The sequence below is a fragment of the Pagrus pagrus genome (assembly GCF_965226575.1).
Source record: "Pagrus pagrus genome assembly, chromosome: 18".
In the NCBI taxonomy this organism is placed as follows: Eukaryota; Metazoa; Chordata; class Actinopteri; order Spariformes; family Sparidae; genus Pagrus; species Pagrus pagrus.
The window spans coordinates 23,905,352-23,916,567 of record NC_140202.1 but is presented as its reverse complement, the minus strand read 5'-3'; the positions used below and the strand labels follow the sequence as shown (position 1 = coordinate 23,916,567).

Here is an 11,216-nt window from a genome sequence, read left to right as displayed (position 1 = left end):
ATCACGTATTCAAAAAACCTTCATTTAATCTCAGCAGGTCCAGTCCTCTTGGATACAGTGTGTGATTGGTTCTTAGCTCATGATGTGATTATCCAATAGGAAATCACCTCCGTGGTGACTGCAGAGTCTGCAGCTGTGCAATTCCTCCAGAGACAGACATGAAAAAAGGAATATCAAACAAAACTCCAGGTTTCAGTGGTTCTTTAAGCTTTATTTACATGCACCATCTCTGATACAACCAAGATAGGAGTTGGAATTACAACTGGCAATGTCAACATGATGTCTCTCTCTCTCTCTCTTTTTTTTTTTTGTAGGAGCAATAGGAAGAAATGGTGTTTGAATATTGGCAGTGAGTGTTGGAAAAAAAAAATGAAGCTTCAAGTCAGCGTTGTGTATTTTTAGGACTGAATCGTCCTCGTGAAGCTACAGAAATGATATTTGGAAGCACGTCTGTGCTGAATTTATGTTTGTGAAATCGAAAAATGAAGCAAACTGCGATTCAGTTAATGTCGGTTAAAATCACCTCTAATGGAGGACACTATTTCAGGCACCATTTGCCGTCCGTTGTCGGTCCTGATCGATACCCGATGGGAGGTGAACAGACCATGAAAACAAAAGTGCTTTTACACAGCTCTTCCTCACGTCATATGGAAGAGCGAAACATATGTACATGTGGAAAAGAAAAAAATAAATAAAATGTCATTTTAAAACAAAGACAAATGGACAAGTTGATAAAAATGTAAACTAAAAAATCATCCTGCCGTTCCTACAAAAACTGTGCTGATGACGATTTAATTTTTTTGCCCTTATAGCACTGGTTCCTTACATTTATACACTGTATATCCTCTAATTTCCACTTGTTTAAATGCAGAAATATTTTGGCAATATTTAAAATACTGTGGTTGATTTATTTTTTTTCCCTCAAATGGCAAAAATGGCTCTAACATACTACATGCCCTCCTCTCACAGGGTTGGAAACACTATTTTGCCCAGCACCTGCTATAGTGCTGATAACAAAGGGGGAGGCTACTAATGCTGCTCCATCTGCAGCCACTCCCTGCTATCTTCTTATTTATAGCACCAAGAACTCCCTCAAATTAACAAACACCGAAAATATTGTAGTTGAGTGCTGTGGAGTCTCTAAAGGGTGGTTATTTTTAATCCGGATAGTTCTAAGTGTTTGCTAATGTAAATGGTGTCGACTAGAGCTAAACATGGTCCTTACGTCTGTCCTAAACTCTGTATACTGAGCAGTACTTCCAATATTGCAGTAAGTGGGAGAGGAAGAGGAGGAAGAGGAGGAAGAGGGGAGATGGTGAAAGGGGATCTGCAGCAGAAACACCATATCATCAAGACTTCAGTAATGCACCTCTTCAGAAGGAACAGAATTCACAGTAATGTCACTAAAATCACAGGGTAAAATTCGCTAAATGAAAATAAAACATCACATACAAAAAAAAACCACACAATGTAGATCAGTTCACATCTTGATAACATTATTAACCTCTACAGATTGATATTTGGTGCGTGACTCTGTGCATCGATAGGACAAAAAAAAAAAAAAAAAAGCTTTTCAGTAACACCTGTTTTTTTTTTTTATCTTTTAGTCGGTTTAGGCTACGTCTCTCAAAGAAACTTTAAGGAAAAAAAAAAAAAAAAGCTTGTCAAGTATCCTCCACTGGAACGTAATAATGTAACATTCTCTGCAGCTTTTTTCTGTAAACAGGCTGTCAACTCGCAACAGGCTGACAGCTGGTTTGGCAAAAATGTTTTTTTTTTTCTTTTTAGGTATGAAAGGGTGTGAAAGAGGAGAGAAAGCAGGGTGAAAACATATTTTATCTTCAGTTTCATGTATCACTTTGTGATACTGTACGAGTGATTCCCTGAGACTAACACGAGTTGATGCTTTTCATATAGTTTTAACAAAATGTCCTGTACTTCCAGTCAATACTGTTGTTCACACCGCCCAGGCATTGATCTTTTTAAAGACGTTTTTTTTTTTCCTCCTCTGTGAACACACCTTTGTGTGTCTCAGACACTTAGAATACAGTACCAAACTTAATGCCTCACGTTGAAATTATAGAAAAAAAATACTACATGAATACACTTTTACATACTTTCTTCCCTCTAGTTGCACAATGAGCCCCAATTTACATTTCCCCCACTTCTTCTCCTTTTCTTTTACTCATGCCGAGCTCTGACAGAGCTTCTCAGCTTGGCACCCAGCTGTGAGGGGAGGTCTGTTTCGAACTCGAGAAGCTTCCTGAATTCCTGTTGGCGTTCTGGGCGGAGGTGAGGCGAGAGTCGAAGCTCAGGTCCAGGCAGTCTGCGTCCATCAGTTCATTGCGGATGATGGAGTCCATGTCGCACTCGAGACTGCCGTTGAACACGTCGAGGTCCAGATCAGCGGGAAAGCGGTCCTGGCCGGACAAACCAGAGCCGAGCTGCATAGAGGCGTTCTTGCTGGGAGACTTCAGGTGCGGCTGCTTGGCGTCGTTGTGGCCGGCGTCGTTGTCAGAGGTCGACAAGCCAGCTTGCCAACCAGGCACTGAAGAGCTTTGGGCCTGACCTGCGCTGGTGTGGTTCACCAGCATGTGGTCTTTGCGGAGCAGCATGGCGTTTCGGCGCGAGTTCTGCAGGGCGATGGCGGTGCTGGCCTGCGACATCAGCGGGTCGGACTGCGTCAGCATGACGTTGCTGTGGCTGTGGGAGTCCAGGCTGAGCAGGTCCTGCAGGGTCTGGTGGTCGCTGAAGTGCGGGATGCAGGAGAAGGTGGTCTGCTTGTTCTCCTGGATGGTCTGCATGGGCGACTGGCGCAGGCTTGTGATGGACGGAGGGCTGAAAAGAGGGTTTGGCCCGTAGCTGCCAGAGGGGCTCCCCAGACTGCTTCCTGAGCAGCTGAAAGTAAACACTGACCCCTGACCGTTGGCTCCGTTGTCTTCCTCTCCAGGAGGAGGCTGCTGGGATGCTGTCAGGCTGATATTGTCTAAAAGGTCGTCCATCAGGTTGTCAGAGAGCCCGTCGTTGAGGTTCATGGTACCTGCCAGGTCAGAGAGCCCCGTGGGCCCCGTGGACGGGGACATGCTGCTGGGGCTGGAGTACAGCATCGGGGACAGGGGCGAGTCATCATCAGGCACCTCATCCAGCTCCAGGTTGGCCAGGATCGGGGACAGACGACCGCTAAGTGTGCTGGCGTTAGAATTGGTCCGGGAGCGGAAGTCTGTCCAGGCGTCCAGCTCGTCACTGCTGCGGGAGGTGGGACTTCCTGTCCATTTGGAGAGGCTGGAGGAGCTCTCTGAGCTGCCCTCTTGAGCTGCCTGCAGCGAGGCTTTCTTCTTGGTGGCACGTCCTCGGGCACCTTTGATGTACTTGCTGTTATCCATCGACACAGCCCGTCGTCGGGGAGCTTTGCCTCCTTTACCACCTTCAGGGTTGACCATCCACCAGGAGCTTTTCCCTGTCCCCTCATTCTGGACTTTCACAAAACGACTATGGAGGGACAGATTGTGTCGGATGGAATTCTGAAATAAAAACAAACGAAAACAATTAAATACACGTTTACTTCTTGTTGTTCCTTCCTACGGCAAGTTCAGTCAGTCAAAATTGAGACAGAAAGTTGGTCTGTAAACTGTGATGACGTTTACTACAAATAGTTGAGATTGAAACTTCATTTCTTGACCTTGGAAACTAGGTCAAGAAATTAGTAGCCGAGCTGGAGCTTTCCATGGAACCACATAATCTTCCTCAGCAGGTGGTGAGCCGTCACGGCAAGATTTCCATTTTGAGGGTTAATTTAACCATCAGTTTAGTCTTTCAAGCCAACGTGGACACAAAGGTCTTTAAATTCGTCAGAAAAAAGGACAGTTTGACATCTACAACTCCATGACAACTGTGCATCTGCTGTGGAAGATCATGTGACACGTTTGAAAGCTCCAGAACAGCTACTGAATGGACCTTGAGCTGTTTGAGTATCTGATCACCACTGTCTGGGGTCACCAGACGTTTCTGACGCACAAAATTTTCAAATTTTTCTTGAGGGCATCTGCAATCGACTCTTCAGGTGATTATAAGAGATCACTGTATATAATGTCCTCTTACTTCTGTCTCCGTAGTCTGAGCAGCTAACTTTTATTTCACTCACAGCTGCAGCGCAGACTCTGTTTTTGTACCTTTCACAATAAGGGTCATAGGCGGTATACACTGCATGACTGCTAATGGAAGTGTAGTCTTGTTTTCTTAAGTTCGCTCTGACCATTTTATTAACAGACCGCTTAATAAAATAATCTATAATATCAAAATATAATTTTAGCAGTTAATCCCCCGGCTTTCTGCTTAAGTGTAAAATACCAAGCACATTTCTAGATTTTCAAATTATTTTGTTTGCCTAAGGCACCTTCTCTTTTCATTATTTTACTAAGTAGACATAAACATAGCTACTTTATTAAGGACATTTACATTTTGGTTGTTAAAACCACATTATTTAGGGTGTTATTGTTATTTCTTTGCCTCACAGTTGCTAAAATGTGTTAACTTTATTAACATTTTCACTTCATCTTTGATCAGCTGTGGTCTGTTGCCCCTCTGGGCCACCGTAGTGTAGTGTACCAGTGGGCATGTTTTGGAAGGGCCGTGGTTTGTGGCCCTTGTCGTAATTAAAACAAGCTGTGATACTTTTTACCCACATTGCCCGATCCAAGTCAGAAGCAGACACTTCTTTATTTTAAGTGGCCACAAACCAAAAGAGGATAATAAACACTGCTCTGAAGATAAAAACAGATATTCTGCACAATATTTAACACTGTAGGCCTCCCACAACAGAAGATTCAGGGTTTTCTGATACTAAACTATTACAACTAGATACCGAGCCATACTAACACTGCAGTGTCTTCGAAGAGACACGTCTCCTGTGCACCTCACACTGTGTGACCTATTTCTGGCTGCTCGGAAAGGTCTACAGGATTTCCCTGGAGATGTTCCCAACCATGTACAAAATTAAACAGCTGGAGCCAGCGTGACCGGCCCACACTAAGTCACACTGCGGTAACAGAAGGAGAAAAAGTCTGCAGTGATCTCTGCAGCCCAAAGGCCGACTTCACCGGGAGAAGGTCCAGCATAATTCTCTTAAGCTTGAATTAACTCGAGTAAACTGAGGTCATATTTAAATCCAATCCTCAGAAGATTAAACCAATCAAACACTAAACAAGCTCACACAAACATTCAAACTCCAGCTGCCCATGGCCTTGACAATATGGATCCTATAAATGGCAGCTGTGAAGGGAAATTGCTCTCCAGCTTTGTGATGACTGAGAGATCACAGACGAGCGTCGCCCACGGTTTTCCTCTGAATGCAGTGAGTCAATGGAGTGACCCGCTGACACCAAACTTCCAGCAAAGCCCTCACCACAAGCCAATTAAAGGATTAGGCCAACAAGCAAACACTTTCATCACTTACAGCAACAAAGAACATGTGGCTTGCAGAAATAACACTTCAAGTACCTCACCGCTCTTATTTCTTATTTTCTCTCACCGCAGATTAGCTGGAAAGTTGGCGGCTTTTGCTTATTACTCAGAAATAAACAAAGATCTCCTTATGAGGTTGCTGACTATGAAGTGACTCAGTTGGTTTGGCATATTTTCTTATATTTGGAGTGTCTGGCTTGCCCTCCGACTTTTGAGATAAGGGTGGTGTGTTTCTTTGGTTTACATCTCGCAAACAGATCCCACGAAAAGACCAGAACAGACAGTGCGCTCGTCTGTCCCTCAATACTTTCCAACTTCCTTAAACTGTGGCAGTCAGTCCAGGCTCTCGGGTCTGTGCGTTAAATACGAAGCTTGATAAGTATTCATCAGTAATGTGGATGAGTAGGAGCAAACAATGGAGGCAGTGGGAACTGTAAACAGGGGAAGCCAGCATGACAAACACTGGAAACAAGGGTAACAGCTAACGGTTAGTTTCCTCGTCAGCATCTTGTTTCTCAAATCAGGTCGGAAAAATACAGAGCAATTAAAAGAAATTTCCTACAACAGCTGCGCACTGTAGTTTTTCACAAATGTGAATTTTTGGGACTATTTTTATCCAGAAAATAGGCGAACGGGCGCCTGTGAGTGGGCCTATTAACAGCAGCAGGATGGTGTCCTTATCAACAAACATGTCACCCAGTGCACCCACGTGACTCACTGATGTGTTTTTAATAGCTTTTGGACAACAATGGAGCTCTATGGCACTCAGGAATGAGATACATCAGGCTTTGTCTACACAGACAGTACTTGGTAGTAGGATCAATTCATTGTTCGTTTTGGCCTCTTTAGGGGATTATTCAATAAATATGAAAAAGTAATATATCCTCAGACTTAATGGTTTATAATGCAGAGACACACCCCTTTTCCTGTATCTAGTTTTTTTGTTTTGCTGTGTTTGGGACGTTTCTGGACATCCGAAAGACGATTTGTTGAGGTTGTCAAATACTGATACTTCAGGTCCAACGCGCTGGTATCTGATGACCTGTGAATCAGACTTATCAACCATCTTTCCTCAGAATCGCTTGCTGCAAACACCAACCAGCAAATCCTGAGCACTACGCCTTTGACCTTTAACCTGATCTTTGACTCATCTCGCTTCAATGTGGCTTAAACAAAAACCCTCAAGTCTCCACATTTCCTCATCAGCTGGACTGAGTCCATTTCCTTTAGCTGGGTTTATAACCAGAGGGCTGGAGTGATAATTAAAAGAAGATAAATCTCTGATTGTTTGATGAAGAGTGCCAAGGAGATGAAGCTGAGGGCAGCGCAGGTGTTGATAAAACACACGGGGGAGCAACTCGGAGGTGGTTTTTGATTTCCTGACCAAATGTGAATATTTACGATCGTTTTCATCCCTATTTTCTGCAGGATTTGAGCACTTAAGCTCCCTTCTACCTACAGTAATCAGAATGAAAGAGTAGGTGTAGGTGTTTGTAGGTGTTTTTCCTCGAGAAATGCAACAAATTGTACCCGTCTGTAGATGCTAAAATTTACAGATTAAAAACATTAGCCAAGCAAGCCATCAATCACTCACTTCATGACCTACAGGGAGCAGACACACTAAAAGCATGAAATCCAATACAACAGCCCTGCAATAAATAAATAAATAACCAACCCGTTGTGACACTTCAGTTCTGGTTGAGCCTGTCGGAGAGGTTTTGATTCAACTCTCGGGACATTTACGAGGCTGTAAATTGTGAAGCTGCTGGATTAGACTGTATTATGTTACAGCAGGTGGGCAAAACAGCAGTCCAACAGAACAATACAACATAATCTACCCCGAACAATTCAAATGTCTCCTCATAAACACAACATTCCTGCTTTATTCTGGGTCTGTGTGACATGTAGCAGCTGAAACCGTCCGGCCTGCACCTCGAATTAAAGCTCTCGAGGACGTTATTGTATCTTGAAAGCTTCGGGGACGCGTTAAATCTCCCAAATGCTGCACAGGTACGTACAGTAGGAGCCATACAGCGTTTTTAAAAAGATAAATCACAAAGAGCAACTCCTGCCTGCCCCTCCCCCACGCAGTCATAGCAGCTCTGCAGCAGCAGCAGCAGCAGCAGCCTTTGAGCAAAGCCTCGTTCTGAGCGGGGACTGGAGCAATGCCAGTTTAGCCAGAGCCAGATCCGAAGAGAGAAAACACTGAGCTTCTCTCACACTGCTACACATTGACCTACATAATTTATAGTCAGCTGATTGATTCTTGTGCCCGGGCCACATGAAAAGACAGTGTGGCACACAAGCGGAGGTCGAGCCGCTGTGCCTGCCTGCCTGGTCATCATTTATACAGGAGCCGAGTGTTTTGTTTGGATTCACATCAGAGAGGGAAATCTGAGCGTTTAACCCTCGCGTTGGAGCGACAACACAACGTTTGTCAGTGAAATCTGGTGTGATCCTGGTGTCCAGGTCTGGGTCCACAACCTGAACATGCCTGAGGATATTTTTTTTTCGCTCACAGTTCCTCCTCATGCAGATGACCAACCTTTAAAAAGCTGATTGCTGAATGTCACACAGCTACAAAGCATCTCCCAGGAAATGCTGATGTCAGCACTTTCTGAAAGCCTCACCATTAACCCTTTCCCCTGCATCTGCAAGCCTGTATCCGTCTGCAGCATCCAAACGTGAATGAAAAGCTGGAGCGCCGCTAATCTGATGCATTAACTAACCAGCTGATTCCGTGCAGATTAATCAGCTGTTAGGATCAATTTGTCTCCCAAACACACCGACGAGGGTCAAAGCATCGACCCGTCATGAAGGAACCTCCTGGAGTCAGCCTGCAGCCCACATCCACACAGTTGTGCAGGATTACAAACCTATTTCCAGAGTTTTTCTGCCCCCCCCACCACCCCCACCACAACATCTAAATCCTGCAAAGCTCAAAGCTTTCATCAGACTTGATTCCATGACAGATGAATTGGTTTTCCAGGCCGAACTAATCCTTAAAATCAAACAGAAGCGGGGCTTGTAAGAAGCCCCTCTGCTGCAGTGTGAGCAGTTTGTCTGAAAGTGAAAATTAACTTTGCATCGCCTGTTTCTGAGTACCGACTTTCATACCCCTAACCTGCTGCCTTGTTGCTGCTGGATTAGTGCGATTGCACTCTTGCAACTGAAACCTTATATATTGTGACAGCATATCATGTGTCAGGTGGCCAAACATTCCCAGATCCCCCCCTGCTTATTATCCACATATTCATAAAATCATCCTGTACATGTTGGTGTCTGCACCCTCCTCCTCCTCCATCTGTGTGTGTGTGCATGCCTTGTGCGTCTTTACATGACCACAGTGTGGTCTTTGTTATGATGACAGCAGCGCCAGCATGCCACCGCTCACCTTCCAGCCAGCAGAGCTGTTGCTGTCGCCTTTGTCCTTGAAATATGGCACAGACCTCACCATCCAGTCATAGATTTGGGACAAGGTCAGCCTTTTCTCGGGGGAGCTCTCGATGGCTTGGGTAATGAGGTCTGCATAGGAGTAGTTGCCCCAGGCGTTCCTGCGGGCGGAGGACTTCCTCAGCTGCTGGGAGGCAGAACCGCCCAGAGCCGCGGAGGGGGTCTGCGCCGAGGAGGGCGAGCCGTCGGCGGCCTCCTCCCTGCAGGGGCCGCGCTGGACCTCCACGGGCTGGGAGACGGAGCTGCTGCTCGGCTCCCTGGGTTTAACACCGCCGCCGCTGTCTTTCTGCGCATCTCCGCTCCCCGTGCTGCCACCCTCATCATCCTCCTCTTCGGGGATTACGTCAGCGTCATTCGTCCCGGGCTTGCCCGCACCAGACTCCGGACGGGGAAGGGGCCAAGTGCAGGAGCGCGGCCGCTTCTGGGGCTCGAAATCCGGATCGATCTCAACGTTTGAGGGAGGCTCGTTGCTGCTGCGCGGCGCCTCAGCCATTTTAATCGCGATATCTCGGTCGGTGCACAAAGGGTTATAAAATCACTCAGGTCGCATTCCATCAATGTTGCGTGCGGGCTTCAGGGGCAGTTTATTTACTATGCACGGTATGCAAAAATGTCCAGCCTGCAGCCCCAGTCCCAAACACGTGTCCGTCAGTCCGTCCCCGTCTGTCCTCCTGCACGGCGTCCAGTCCGCAGCATTAACAAAACATTGGCTTTTCTCGTGCACAGCCCACACCCTGGCCAACATGCATTGCAATGTTTGTTGAAATGTGGAGTTAAAGACGGGACGAGTGCGCGGAGAGTGTCCAGACGCGTTCCTTCACAGGCGTCCTGCACCGCGGTCCTGCGACGTGCATGCCAGAGAAACTAAGAAGAAAAAAAAAAATTACACCACTCCACCTAATGCCTCCACATCAGCTTTATCACTCCGCACACAGCTGCCATCTTGACCATTTCCTTCTCTCCCAAGTTCTTTATCATCCGCGCAGAGGGCTGCCAGCCGCCTGAGCGCTGCGCCGCTGTCCAGATACCATCAAGGCGGAGATCTGCCTTTTTCTCAAGGCCCCGCAGCGTTTTTTTTTTCTTCTTCTTAAAGGGGGGCTGGTGGAGAAACGTGGCGAGGCTCAAATCCGCGGAGAAAACACTCATGCATCCTGGCTGTACATGTGTGGCATGTTGAAGGAGCCAGCAGCAGCAGCAGCAGCAGCAGCAGCACGGTGTCCTCTCCTCTGCGCGTCCAGCAGCCTGCAAACACTTCATTCAATCTGCTGCTGCTGTGCTTTGCGCAAACGCTCCGAGTCCAAGAGGAGGAAGGGGAAAAAAAGAAAAAAAAAAATCCTCGATCCTGCCCCCTGGACTGCACTGAAATTAAAGTGACAGTGTGGAGATGTCTGCAGGCCGGTGACATCACTGTTTACACCTCTCGTATGAACATGGGAGTCTCTAATTCTGCAAAATACAGCTGACTTCACATGACTGGGTGAAATAATATCACAATATTTGAGGCTAAAACACCTTTAGAGGCTGATATCATATCAGCTAATATATAGAATATATCATAGTGTGGTCATCAAACACTTGTGATGAAGATAAATATAAAGGTCGGTTATTTTATAGCTAAACAATAAACTCCACTGGGAATTTAATCATAGATATTACCTCAAGCATCTTTTTTTCATTATGTTCTGTAAAATATTCATATCGGCACATATGAGACATTATATATTCCCATATTACATCCATAGTTCCCTTCATGGGGTATAATGATATAATAACAAAAATATTTTCATATTTATTTGTCCATATTGAGATGCACAATGTAGATCAATATTTTGTGAAATGTCTTTTAAAGCTCTTCATGAATGCTACAATCAAATGTCACTGTATTTTTAGGCTAAATACCTTGATATCTATGTCGCCACAATATTGTAGGGAAATTCCTTTACTGTAATGCAGCCTTGTCATATCATGTCGTATGATCTGACAATATAGTCTGATATACAGATATTGTATGGTCTTAACTTAAAAACTGAATTATTGACGGAGAATTCCAGGACTTACCTTATTTTCTTTTTGCAGAACTTTTGCTTAAAGTCTGTTGTTGTGAGATCAGAAGTTGCAACCACAGACCATATGTATACATAAATGCATTTTAGAAAGTAATATCAAGCACATGCCCAGTCCTAAGTGACTACAAGCTACAATATTGCTGTTATATCACAGCAAATATCTGAGGGTTTAAGAAGAGATGTGGTCAAGATTTGTGATGAAAATTAATAAAACTGACCGAGCAGAGTTACTTTACA

At 45.2% G+C, this 11,216-nt stretch overlaps 1 protein-coding gene across 1 annotated transcript; it reads right to left on the bottom strand.

Annotated features, from left to right (window-relative positions):
- Window positions 1-184: 184 nt before the first annotated feature.
- On the bottom strand, window positions 185-10,221 carry foxo3a (forkhead box O3A). Its single transcript, XM_084381959.1, has 2 exons — window positions 8,855-10,221; window positions 185-3,521 (listed from the first exon to the last, which is right to left on the bottom strand). The coding sequence occupies exons 1-2, from the start codon at window positions 9,404-9,406 to the stop codon at window positions 2,211-2,213; spliced, it is 1,863 nt and encodes a 620-aa protein (XP_084238085.1). The 5' UTR covers window positions 9,407-10,221; the 3' UTR covers window positions 185-2,210.
- Window positions 10,222-11,216: the final 995 nt, after the last annotated feature.